The sequence below is a fragment of the Podarcis gaigeae genome, assembly GCF_964106915.1.
Source record: "Podarcis gaigeae genome assembly, chromosome: 4".
In the NCBI taxonomy this organism is placed as follows: domain Eukaryota; kingdom Metazoa; phylum Chordata; class Lepidosauria; order Squamata; family Lacertidae; genus Podarcis; species Podarcis gaigeae.
Genome location: NC_139677.1, coordinates 98,427,347 through 98,441,390, shown reverse-complemented (window position 1 = coordinate 98,441,390; position 14,044 = coordinate 98,427,347). Strand labels below are relative to the sequence as shown.

The window sequence follows — 14,044 nt, the reverse complement described above, 5'->3', positions numbered from 1 at the left end:
CTAACTAACTCCTAACTCCAAACTATGCACAAAACCCTGGCGTTATTTTGTCCAGTTCCTGCTGTTTCGTTTGCAGCTCGCCTCCTATGCGAGAAACTCCACAAGGAGAATTCATTCTTATCACTGCAGGGAGGCTGTGTGGGTATTAACCTGGTTGCATTTAGAGGATTATCTTCTGCTGTCTAGAACGAAGAGTTCGATAGCTGTCACATTTATAGCGGTGCGTGCTGTTGTTGTTGCTGCTTACGTAGTCAGGGCCAAAGCGTGTGTGTTTGACAAAACGATGCTTCTTGGCTGATCGTAATCTCGACCTCTCCAAAATGCAAGTGGTAACCAACTAGTCCCTCTGATTCTCTGATTCTTCTTTCTTCCTCAGGTCCACTGGTGGTGACTGCCGATGACTTTACGTAGGAGCCATGGTTATTCTACGGCAGGTAAGTTGCGTTCCCGCTCTCTGTTGACAGTGCTAATTTTAAGATACTGTGTTGCTCCCCTGGCTTAAGAAGAAACCTTGTCAGAGATGAGGGGGTGGATAGTTCCCTGGCTATTTTTATGTGACACCCCACCCGTTTCTGGAAGAGGGCAAGTGGACACTTTTATCTCTTGTATCTCATCGGCCTTAGTCCTTGATTGGCTTAAAGGGAATCACTGACGTGTGTTGTGTAGATTAACTAGCTAGGAAGTGTTTGGCATCATGCAAGGAGTAGATTATATCATTCTCAACTGGTTGGAGGGGAAACAGCTATAAAGTAACTACACAGAAGTGATTAGAGAAGATCGCGGGAACTTAACGAGACACCTTGCTGAAAATGCAAAAGGAAAAAGGGGAAAAAGGGAAGTCAATACACAATTCACCTATGGTTCCCCCCCCCCCAAATAATCTTGCATATGATCCATAATATAAAAGGCATTCATACAAATTTAGATCTCCTCCGGTGTCCAGTTGTTTATATTTGGAAATTAGACATTAGAGAAAATTGATTTTTGTTCACGATGTGGGCAGCGCAGTTCCTCTATAGCATTAACGGAGATCAAAAGCAACTCCCATTGTGAAGGAATCAGGGGATATAGCCATCCTAAATTTGTTGGACCTGTGAAACTGGGATGGCTCCTGTAAATCCCGGACTGTCCCTAGAAAATAGGGACACTTGGAGGGTCTGTGCAAGTTATGTTATGTGCAGTTGAGCTTCAAGGAAAACACAGCCTACGTCACTGCAAAATAAAATATTGGAGCACTCTAAATCATTTGCACATAAACAGAAAATATCAGCAACACATGGAGATCTGCACTGATTGTTGCAATGCCTCCCAAATCATTATTATTCTATGATTATAAGATTATTTTAGCATCTTAAAAGTAAAGGTAAAGGGACCCCTGACCATTAGGTCCAGTCGTGACCGACTCTGGGGTTGCGGCGCTCATCTCGCTTTACTGGCCGAGGGAGCCGGCGTACAGCTTCTGGGTCATGTGGCCAGCATGACTAAGCCGCTTCTGGCGAACCAGAGCAGCGCACGGAAACGCTGTTTACCTTCCCGCCGGAGCTGTACCTATTTATCTACTTGTATTCTGACATGCTTTCGAGCTGCTAGGTTGGCAGGAGCAGGGACCGAGCAATGGGAGCTCACCCCGTCACGGGGGTTCGAACCGCCGACCTTCTGATCGGCAAGTCCTAGGCTCTGTGGTTTAACCCACAGCGCCATCCGCGTCCCTTATAGAATCTTTACAAAAACGTTACATGGGGCTGTGACTCTCACAAGGGGAAATTGGCCACTACCCTGCTGATGAAAGTTGTGATGCAATCTCAGTTTGTATCAGCTCTTGTCATAAAAGGAGGGGAAAGCCGAGCTTTGTCTGAGGAAGAGAGAGCGCTCAAAGAGCTAAGAGAACCTATCCGCTCATCCCTGCATCTTTTCCCTTCCGCATTGTAAGTTTAAAGAGAAGCAAATATTGTTGGGCAGAGGGAAGGTCTGTTGAGAGCCAGAGCTTATCATCTTTAGCGGCTGGCAAATTGGTTGTGGCAACCTGCTTTCTGGGTAAACAAAGAGAGGAGGAACGGGTGAGGAGCTGTAAAAACTGTGGCCTCTCTGTGTGTGTGTGTTTTATGGTACTGCTGGGCTGCATGAAAGGATCATAACATTTGTCTGTGATACAGATTTACCGTATTTTTTGCTGTGTAAGGCGCATCTGACCATAAGACGCACCTAGTTTTTATTTTTATTAAAAGTAATATTTATTAAAGTTTTAAAGGTTACAAAAAGAAAAAAGAGAAAACACCAGATTAAGCAAAAACAAGACAACACATCACAATAAGGAAAAAGGAAAAAAGGGGGGGGGGAAGAAAAAACAGAAAAATAGAAACAATTTTTTAAAAATGCATCGAACCTTCCCATAACTTATCTTTCATTTGCTTGTTTCCTTGACCTCCTCACACCTCCCTTTTTTGTATTCTAGTTCAGTTAGCTATTTCAGCAAATCCTTTCCATCTTTCCCAGTTTTTGTTCTATAATTTATCTTAATATAATGTAACTTTACATTCCCTCCTTTCACCAATTAACAATCTATTTTTACTTAATCCTTTATAACATTTCTGCTAAAACCACATAACTTCATTCCAACATCCTTCTAACATTCCTTGATTTTACAATGTTTCTGTAAATAAACTTTAAATTTCTTCCAATCTTCTTCCACCGACTCTTCTCCCTGGTCTCGGATTCTGACGGTCATTTCCGCCAGTTCCATGTAGTCCATCACCTTCATCTGCCATTCTTCCCGGGTGGGTAAATCTTGTGTCTTCCAATACTTTACAATAAATATTCTTGCTGCTGTTGTAGCATACATAAAGAAAGTTCTATCCTTCTTTGGCACCAATTGGCTGACCATGCCCAGGAGAAAGGCCTCTGGTTTCTTCAGAAAGATATATTTAAATACCTTTTTCATTTCATTATAGATCATCTCCCAGAAAGTCTTAATCCTTGGGCATGTCCACCAAAGGTGAAAGAATGTACCTTCAGTCCCTTTACATTTCCAACATAAGACGCGCCTAGTTTTTAGAGGGGGAAAGCAAGAAAAAAAATATTCTGCGCAAGGCGTGTAAGCGGCTCTCGCTTTTCTTGCTTTAAACCCTTCCTTCCCTCCTCCTGCTTCGCTCAGAAGCCAGCAGAGCAAGAGTGATAGCTGTGCAGTACCTCTTCTGCAGGACGAGGGATAAAAGGGAACCCTTACAAGGGAGCGCTGAGCAGAGGCTCTTGCTGGCTTTTCTGGGAGGTGGGGGAAGGGACAGAGGGCAGCTTGTCAGTCCCTTCCCCTACCTCCTGGAAAAGTCCCCAAGAGCTGCGCTCCCTTTAAAGAGCCGCGCGGAGCATGTGTGGGGGCTTGGGGCTCTTGGGGGTTTTTCCCTAAGGAGGGAGAAGGGACTGATGGGCTGCCCTTCTCCCTCCTGGGGGAAAAGCCCCCAAAAGCCGCATACACGCTCCACATGGCTCTTTAAAGGGAGCGATGAGCAGAGCCTCCCGCCTGCATTCGCTCCATGAGACGCACACACATTTCCCCTTACATTTTAGGAGGGGAAAAGTGCATCTTATGGAGCAAAAAATACAGTAGTTCAAGACCAGGTGAATGGTTCATCTGGGGGGGAAAGAACTAAAAACTCTGTTTTGCATTCCTTTATTTACCACTGAGTTATGTACCAGCTGAGTATTTGACACCTGTTAAACTACCGAGAAGATCAAACCTCTCCATTCTGAAGGAAATCAGCCCTGAGTGCTCACTGGAAGGACAGGTCCTGAAGCTGAGGCTCCAAGACTTTGGCCACCTCATGAGAAGAGAAGACTCCCTGGAAAAGACCCTGATGTTGGGAAAGATGGAGGGCACAAGGAGAAGGGGACGACAGAGGACGAGATGGTGGAACAGTGCTCTCGAAGCTACAAACATGAGTCTGACCAAACTGCGGGAGGCAGTGGAAGACAGGAGTGCCTGGCGTGCTCTGGTCCAGGGGGTCACGAAGAGTCAGACACGACTAAACGACTAAACAACAACAAACTAGCGATAATGTACAGGATGATTAGTAAGCCATGCTGGAAATGCAAAGATAAAGATGGAGATTTTTACCACATGTGGTGGACATGTGAGAAAATGAAACAGTTTTGGGAACAGATTTATAACGAATTGAAAAAGAGATTTAAATACACTTTCCCGAAAAAGCTGGAAGCTTTCTTCCTAGGCTTGATGGGAGAGGAAAAATAAAAAGCAGATCAAAGGTTATTTATTTATTTATGTATGCTATGACTGCTGCCAGAACTTTGTTAGCCCCCAAATGGAAAGTACCAGAATTACCAACAATAGAGGAGTGGCAGACGAAGATGGTTGATTATGTGGAACTAGCAAAACTGACCTGTAGGATCCGAAATCAGGAGGAAGCAAAATTCCAAAAAGATTGGAGTAAATTTATGGAGTACATAAATAATAACTGTAGAAATTTGAAGACTCTGGCAGGACTGAAATAAATCTTACGACGTAGATAGGACTGGATATACAATATGAAACTGTGGAAAAGTTACTGACATCAGAAAACCTGTTGAAGTGAGGGAAGGAAGTCAATGCTCAGCAGAGTGTGGGGAAGGAATGTGGGTAAATGATTGTTGAATTTTACTGTATTTTATTTGTTTGTATTAAAGGAAGCACCAATAAAAAAGCATTTTTTAAAAAAGAGTTATGTACCAGCTGTAGCTCCATAGTAAACGAAAGTGTTGCATGCAGATGGGTCTCAGATCTCATCCCAGTCAAAGGGTAGGGGAGGAGGAGACACGAAGGACCTCTCTCTACCCGAGAGCCTGGAGACATTCTGCCAGTCAGAGGAGCCCTCCAGATACATTTGGACTACAACTCCCATCATTGCTTACCACTGGTGACTCTGGCTAGGGCTGATGGGAGTTGTAGTCCATCATTTTCCTGAGGCCCCCATGTTTTCTGCCCCTGAAGGAGCCTAGACCATGGGTAGGCAAACTAAGGCTCAGGGGTTGGATCCAGCCCAATCGCCTTCTAAATCTGGCCCGCAGACAGTCCGGGAATCAGCGTGTTTTTACATCAGTAGAGTGTGTGCTTTTATTTAAAATGCATCTCTGGGTTATTTGTGGGGCCTGCCTGGTGTTTTTACATCAGTAGAGTGTGTGCTTTTATTTATGTGTGGGGCATAGGAATTTGTTCATTTCCCCCCCTTCAAAATATAGTCCGGCCCCCCACAAGGTCTGAGGGACAGTGCACCGCCCCCCTGCTGAAAAAGTTTGCTGACCGCTGGCCTAGACTGAATTAGATGGAATATTGTTTTGTTATGATAGAAAGCATAGAATAATATAATCCTAGAGTTGGAAGAGACCACAAGGGCCATCGAGTCCCACCCCCTGCCAAGCAGGAAACACCATCAGAGCACTCCTGACATATGGTTGTCAAGCCTCTGCTTAAAGACCTCCAAAGAAGGAGACTCCACCACACTCCTTGGCAGCAAATTCCACTGTTGAACAGCTCTTACTGTCAGGAAGTTCTTCCTAATGTTTAGGTGGAATCTTCTTTCTTGTAGTTTGGATCCATTGCTCTGTGTCCGCTTCTCTGGAGCAGCAGAAAACAACCTTTCTCCCTCCTCTATGTGACATCCTTTTATATATTTGAACATGGCTATCATATCCCCCCTTAACCTCCTCTTCTCCAAGCTAAACATGCCCAGCTCCCTTAGCTGTTCCTCATAAGGCATCGTTTCCAGGCCTTTGACCATTTTGGTTGCCCTCCTCTGGACTCCAGCTTTCTGTGTTCCTGCCCTGCAGTACTTGAAATTGGTCTGAGACCCTACCTGCCTGCGCACTGTCTTGCCGGAGTATTACATGCTCTGATTATATCCTGCTTGGACTACTGCAATGCGCTCTACGTGGGGCTACCTTTGAAGGTGACCCAGTAACTATAACTAACAAAGCTGACAGACTGGTGACTGGGAGCAGCTGCCAGGACCATATAACACCAGTCCTGAAAGACCGACCCAGTACATTTCCAAGCACAATTCAAAGTGTTGGGTCACAACCTGCAGTGCCGCATCTGCGCACACACGGGTCGCAATTCGGTGCTACTGCGCATGTGCCGAAACCAGAAAGTAACGTGTTTCGGGTTCGACACAGTGCGCAACCCAAAATTGCGCAACACAAAGTGTCTGTAACCCAAGGTATATCTGTAATAAAAAAAGTCACATACATGAAACCAATTCTAATCTGAGATACCGAGATTTAAGAAGGCTTGTCAAAACTCAATAAACCCAACACAACATCAGAGAACCCACACAACTGTTCTGTTTGAGTTATTGGATGGAGTAACTCTCATTGACAGTTGCCAAGTAAAGGTAAAGGTAAAGGTAAAGGTACCCCTGCCTGTACGGGCCAGTCGTGTCCGAATCTAGGGTTGTGCGCCCATCTCACTTAAGAGGCCGGGGGCCAGCGCTGTCCGAAGACACTTCCGGGTCACGTGACCAGCATGACAAAGCTGCTCTGGCGAACCGGCACCAGCGCAGCGCATGGAAACGCCGTTTACCTTCCCACTATAAAGCGGTACCTATTTATCTACTTGCACTTAGGGGTGCTTTCAAACTACTAGGTGGGCAGGAGCTGGGACCAAAAGACGGGAGCTCACCCCGTCGCGGGGATTCGAACCGCCGACCACACGATTGGCAAGTCCTAGGCACTGAGGTTTTACCCACAGCGCCACCCGTGTCCCTTTTAGTTGTCAAGTACTCCAAGATAAAAGCCGGCACTTTTCTAACAATTGTATCTTGCTCTTTGTTTACAGAGCTCATAATGGCTCAGGTGGCAACTCTCAAATTAGAACAATCCAGGCGAGTTGTTTGTGTGCCCTTGCGCCAGGAGGGGCACCCATAGCTCAGTCGTAGGACACTTGCTTGGAATGCAGAAGAGTCCAGATTCAATAAGAGCCTAAAAAGGGCCTGTTGGATGAGGCCAATGTCCTACCTAGTCCAGAATCTTGTTCTCACAGGGGCCAACCAGAAGCCCACCTGCGATTCCCACCTGTAATGGTTCTAGGGGGGTTGCTCATGCGTACGTTGCCGCCACTCTTGGCTTGGTTGCCTGGTTGAACCCTTTCTGTCTGGACAGCCCTTCACTGCGTGGCTGTCTCAGTCGCTGGCAGAATCCGTCAGTGGGCATTTCTTTCCAGCAAAAAAGTTATTTGACGCCAAGTCTCCTCCTACTCTCCCTGCGCGGAAGTCTTCTGCGCAGGGAGGGTGTGGGCAGCGGAGCACCCGTGCTCTCCCCACTAGTCTCCATTGAAGTGTCCTGGAGCCTTTTCTCCGATTCCCCAAACGGGCTTCCGGAACGGATGTCGTTCAAGAACTGAGGTACCACTGTACCACACCATATATCTAAATGTCTAAAAACCCTTGGGTGAAGCTATTGTCATTGATGGCTGAGTGACATTTAGGCCCCATGTGACAGGACATGTTCAGTTTTCTTCTTCTTCTTCTTCTTCTTCTTCTTCTTCTTCTTCTTCTTCTTCTTCTTCTTCTGCAATCACTTGTAGCCGAGTAAGATTATCTTCCATGAACACGGTTTTAACAATGAGTCCATAAGTGACTGTGGAGGCCAATTCTGGATCCACAGTGGGGACATTGGTTTTTGGGCGGGAGTTGATCACGGTGAGGGTTTGCCAAGCGTGCCTTCCTCTTAGCACGTTTCTCCCTTGCGTCCTGAGTTCGAGTGTCTTCGAAGCCCCCAACACCTTTGGTAAAGGCTGTTCTCCAACTGGAGCGCTCGCAGACCAGTGTTTCCCAGTTGTCAGTGTTTATACCACATTTTTTAAAATTTGCATTGAGACAGGTTTAACTCTTTTGTTGACCACCAGCATTACGCTTTCCATTTTTAAGTTCGGAATAGAGTAGTTGCTTTGGAAGACGATCATCAGGCATCAGCACAACATGACCAGCCCAACAAAGTTGATGTTGAAGAATCATAGCTTCAACACTGGTGATCTTTGCTTCTTCCAGTACACTGGCATTAGTTCACATGTCTTCCCAAGTGATGCGTAAAATTTTTCAGAGACACAGTTGATGGAATCTTTTGAGGAGTTGGAGATGGCGTTTATAAGTGGTCCATGTTTCACAGGCATACAGCAAGGTCAGTAGCACAATAGCTTTGTAAACAAGCATTCTGGTTTCCCTGCAAATGTCCCAATCCTCAAACACTCTGAATTTCAATCAGGAGAAAGCCGCACTTGCAGAGCTCAGGCGATGCTGGATTTCGGCATCAATGTCGGCCCTTGTGGGAAGATAAGACCACCAAGTGCTTTTGGATGAGTGAGGGGCGTGAAGCAAGGCAGCAATTACTGCTGGCCTCCCAGACATCATCGCCACGACTGTGAGCTCTCCCTCATAAATCACACGCTCCGCGAGCTGTTGTCCATTCTTGTCTTGTACTGGATTGATGTCCAAACCTGGAAGCTTCTCTGGACGGCAGTAAACAGGGCCACAAACGGCACTCTGAGTGCCTGCCGGATGGTCCATTTGCATATAGATTGAAATGTGAATCACTTGGGCCTACTCATTAGCTGGAGGGATTGAGGCGTTTGGCATTTCTAATGGCAGCCACTGTCAGGATCCTGGCCATCAAATGGATTTACGAGGCAATTAATGCCTCCACAGTGGGTGCGATGGGGCAATGAAGATTCAGGTGGTGGGTGTCTTGCATATTCTTCAACATTTCTCTGGTGAAAATAGGGACGTCCCTTTCCACAGTGATAATTTCACTATTTATACCCCACACATCTGACTGGGTTGCCCCAGCCACGCTGGCAGCTTCCGACATATATAAAAACATAATAAAACATTAAACTTTTTTTTAAAACTTCCCTATACAGGATTGCACTGTCAAACACGGCTGCTTAACAGCAGCAACAATATGGTTCAAAATTAAGCTGGTCTTCATGTATTGTTTCTTATGTTCCAACTTTCAAAGTTTTGAATTTCTTATGCTATGCATCTCAGCAGCAATATAGCATTAACAAACTACTGCCACAGGGCCAGACAGAGAGACCTGGAGATCTGAATTTGTCCTCCAGGCTTGAGATTCCCTATTCTGGGACTAGATCATACTGACTCTCTGTAGAGTGTGTGCTCTAACATTCCCAACCCCACCACATAATTTGGCGTCCGGTGAGTACCCAAATATGCCTGGTGGGCCACACTCAGCTTAGTGATTCACTACTATGTTTCCAAGCATAATTCAAAGTGTTGGTGCTGACCTTGAAAGCCCTAAACGGCCTCAGCCCAGTAGACCTGAAGGAGCGTCTCCACCCCCATCATTCAGCCCAGACACTGAGGTCCAGTGCCGAGGGCCTTCTGGCGGTTCCCTCTGTGCGAGAAGCCAAGTTACATGGAACCAGGCACAGGGCCTTCTCGGTGGTGGCACCCATCCTGTGAAACGCCCTCCCATCAGATGTCAAGGAAATAAACAACTATCTAACTTTTAGAAGACATCTGAAGGCAGTCCTGTTTAGGGAAGTTTTTAAATGCTTGATGTTTTATCCTGTTTTAATATTCCGTTGGGAGCCACCCAGAGTGACTGAGGAAACCCAGCCAGATGGGCGGGGTATATATAAAAAATATATTATTATTAAATTATTGCTAAAGATGCACAAACCAGTCCATTTTGGTTCTCTCTCGTTCTTCCAAACTTAAATCCAGTTTCCCACATTCCTGCAGATTTTTCTTTATCAATTCCTCTTGAAAGTTTGTTAGCATTCTAGTGTGAATTTCTCCTAATATACACATTCCATGCTGGTTTGATTAATTTGCATATTCTAAAAAGAAATTCCTTCCACTACGATGCATTTCTGTCTGTTACTTTCACTAATAGGTGTGTTATTATGCACTGGTCCTCCTAATAAAATGCGATTTGTGCAAATCACTTGATTGGAGAACAGCGTCCCCCAAAATTCAGCGGAGTATGAATTTTGAAGGATGGTTGGGGGTTGTTTTTTGGGTCTGATTCGCAAGAGAGGTGCCAATCAGGGACTTCCTCATTAAAATGCAAACGAGATCTGAGTTATCCCAGCATCTCAAAATGCCAGGCACCCCCTCCTGCTGATTTCACCAGCACAGAACGGAGAGTTTTTCTTCTCCCAGCCGAATGGCCTCTTTTGCACAGCCAGGCCAAATGGAATGTGAATGATTTATGGCCGTTTGCCAAGGAAGAGGGCAAGGCCCATTTTACTGCCTGTGCCACCCACCACCAGTGCCTCTCTCTGGGTCACAGGCTGCAGTTTCACGACCCACAAATCACTCCCTGGAAGGCGGCTTCCGCGTAGATTTATTGCAAGGGGGAGGGGGCTCATTTTGCAGCGAAGCAGGCGACTGTTCTTATCTGACCATAATATCGCCTGCCAGAAGATGCTATCAGTTATGTTGACATTCTCCACGTCCTTCCTTCAGGGGGGCTGGGTTGGTGCCATAGAACGAGAACTACTGTGCGTGTTTTGCCAAGATAATGTTATTGCGAATCTATACATGCTCAGCTGTTGTTTGACAATATGGTGTGGGAGTCTTTCATTTATTTATTTATTATTGTTAACGGAGAAATCTGAGGGCTCCCTTGGACAAAAAACAAGGACACCAGCCAGGAATACCAGAGCAAAACAGCAGCCAGTAGGCTTGGTCTTTATTGAAGTCCTGTCATGGAAGCCCCGAACAAAAGAGCCCCCAAACTTTTATTAGCTGCTAATCCCCATGTTACACCCCCCCCAAACTACATCACTCATACATCACTCATACATCATGAAAGGGGAGGTCTGGTGGCAGATCTGAGCATCCTGGACCCTGCCCCATGCTTCTCCTTGCCCTCCACCAAACACCCATCAAGTGTAACAAAAGAGATATTTACATTTCCCTGTTTCCCAGCCAAGTTAATCACCCCCTTTTGTCTTCATCGGGGTTTGTTATTTCTGAAATGGCTACCTGCCTGGCACTCAGGTATCAGGATGCCAGGGATTATCACCCAGGCAGAGGGGCTGCTGAGTAGCTGAGCTCACATGTCTATATGAATTTCTGAAGTTTTCCCAGTGAGCCAGTACATAGATACATTTATCAGTGAATTATTACATTTGGTATCGTGCAGCAAAGGCCCTTTGAATAGATAGGAAGAAATTGTGACCAAGTGTTTTGTGGGGACAAATCACAAAAGTCACAAAAGCAATTGTGCTTGTTTTGGTAGCGGGCTGCATGCGCATGATATCTGCTGGAGGGGCAACCCACCCAACCTATACATAAATTCCTGCAACATTATTAAATTTAAAGACATAAGAAGAGCACTGCTGGGTCGGGCCATTGGCCTTTGTAGGTCAACATCCTGTTTCACAATGGCCAACCGACAAATTCCAGACCTTTCAAGAGTCCCCATTTTACAGAAGCCACCTCAGTTTCTGGTTTGATCCCAGAATGTCCCGCTTTTCTTTAGGACATCCCTATTTCCATCAGAGAAATGTTGGAGGGTATGGAGCTATCTGACTCCCGAACGAAGGAGATAAGTAACTCTGCAACATTTAGAAGACATCTGAAGGCAGCCCTGTATTTTAAAAAAAAGTTTAATGTTTTGTTATGTTTTTATATATGTTGGAAGCTGCCCAGTGTGGCTGGGACAACCCAGTCAGATGGGCAGGATACAAATAAAATTATTATTATTAAATAGGGCGTCCCTATTTTCATCATAGGAATGTTGGAAGGTATGCTTTGTTATGGGGTTTGGAGCCAAATTTAGCGAGTGTGCCAGCCATCATTGATTGACTCATCAGGAGAGTGTGTGATTTCACCGGTGCGCAAAAATGTTGATATTTACCTGTGACATCCACTCTTTCACCTTCATCCTGACTATAATAAAGTAACCTGTTGTTGGTCAACGTTGAAATGCAGAATGAACACAATGATTTGCTAAGTGGTATACATAGAACCACATGTGTAAACAGTTGTTGAAACTGGTTCGGCAAATGGTGAGTGGGATCTTTGCCCACTTCCCTGAATTTCTGAAGTGTTATATGCATATATATATATATATATATATATATATATATATATATATATATGCTTTCGTAGATTTTCACGGGTACAGGAATGCAGGTTTTGGTGTCCTCGGGTGTCTTCCCGTGTAAAAGTTGGGGTGTCTAGGCGACGTTTCGACGAGGTCTCACTCGTCATCTTCAGGCTGGTGCTTTCGGCTTCTTGTTACTGGAACAGAGCGGGATCTCAATGTTTGAGTTCCTATAAATACTGTAGAGGGGGTGTGGTGTCTAGCCTCCAATGTTCTGGGCAGAGAGGAAGTTCCCAGGCTAGTGTGCCTTTTCTTCTTTTGTTCCTTAATTACTTGAGAGATACCTTGAGTGATTTCTTGAGTGATATCCTGAGTACCACTTAGGTGGGTCATTAGGTGTGGATTAGTTGCTAAAGTCTTTGTGTCTTGACCTCTTGAACTTTGTGAAGAGTTTTCCTGAGAAGATGGCTGTATTGCACTTAGTTGTGCTTTGGCTTGGCTTCGTGTATAGGGGCGAGCTGTGGTTTTGTGGCTTGTGTCAGCCAGATCTGTGTAGGGATTGCAGGGGGGTGCAGCAGACGAATAAATGCACGTATCGCAGAACACAAGAATGCCGTCAAAAAAGAAGAAAAAACTTCCTCTCTTTTCCAACACATGAAAGAAACAGGACACGAAATTAATTTTGCAGATTCCAAATTGCTCTTTAACACGGAACATCACCACAAGAGAATAATCATGGAAGCCATCGAGATAGAGAAACACCCTCACAACATGAACAAGCGTGACGACACATCCCGCTTGCCAGACATCTGGAAATTAGCCCTCCCCACAAAAACTGACACCAGATCCAGAGGCACACAGAACGCCAACACCAATCAACCACACCAGACCCAAACCCAGACCCTCTCCACAGATGAATTACTGACACCATCCAGTAGCCAATCCATGGTGGCACCTCCGGATGCTGCACCCCCCTGCAATCCCTACACAGATCTGGCTGACACAAGCCACAAAACCACAGCTCGCCCCTATACACGAAGCCAAGCCAAAGCACAACTAAGTGCAATACAGCCATCTTCTCAGGAAAACTCTTCACAAAGTTCAAGAGGTCAAGACACAAAGACTTTAGCAACTAATCCACACCTAATGACCCACCTAAGTGGTACTCAGGATATCACTCAAGAAATCACTCAAGGTATCTCTCAAGTAATTAAGGAACAAAAGAAGAAAAGGCACACTAGCCTGGGAACTTCCTCTCTGCCCAGAACATTGGAGGCTAGACACCACACCCCCTCTACAGTATTTATAGGAACTCAAACATTGAGATCCCGCTCTGTTCCAGTAACAAGAAGCCGAAAGCACCAGCCTGAAGATGACGAGTGAGACCTCGTCGAAACGTCGCCTAGACACCCCAACTTTTACACGGGAAGACACCCGAGGACACCAAAACCTGCATATATATATATATATATATATACATTGGTACCTCGGGTTCCATACGCTTCAGGTTACAGACTCCACTAACCCAGAAATAGCACCTCAGGTTAAGAACTTTGCTTCAGGATGAGAACAGAAATTGTGCTCTGGTGGCGCAGTGGCAGCAGGAGACCCTATAAAGTGGTGCTTCAGGTTAAGAACAGTTTCAGGTTAAGAATGGACCTCCAGAACGAATTAAGTAATTACCCCAAGGTACCACTGTATATGGGATGCGGGTGGCCTGTGGGTTAAACCACAAAGCCTAGGACTTGCCAATCAGAAGGTCGGCAGTTCGAATCCCCGCGATGGGGTGAGCTCCCGTTGCTCAGTCCCTGCTAGTGCCAACCTAGCAGTTCGAAAGCACATCAAAGTGCAATTAGATAAATAGGTACCGTTCTGGCAGGAAGGTAAATGGCATTTCTGTGCGCTGCTCTGGTTCGCCAGAAGCGGCTTTGTCATGCTGGCCACATGACCCAGAATCTGTACGCCGGCTTCCTCGGCCAATAAA

At 45.6% G+C, this 14,044-nt stretch overlaps 1 protein-coding gene across 1 annotated transcript in view; it reads left to right on the top strand.

Moving 5' to 3' along the window:
* Positions 1-14,044, top strand: part of MYO7A (myosin VIIA) — a 161,860-nt gene that overhangs the window by 23,322 nt on the left and 124,494 nt on the right. Inside the window, exon 2 of the mRNA XM_083735822.1 lies at positions 377-434. Within this exon, the coding sequence (XP_083591948.1) occupies positions 417-434 (18 nt within the window). The 5' untranslated portion in view covers positions 377-416. The remainder of the gene's footprint in view (positions 1-376; positions 435-14,044) is intronic.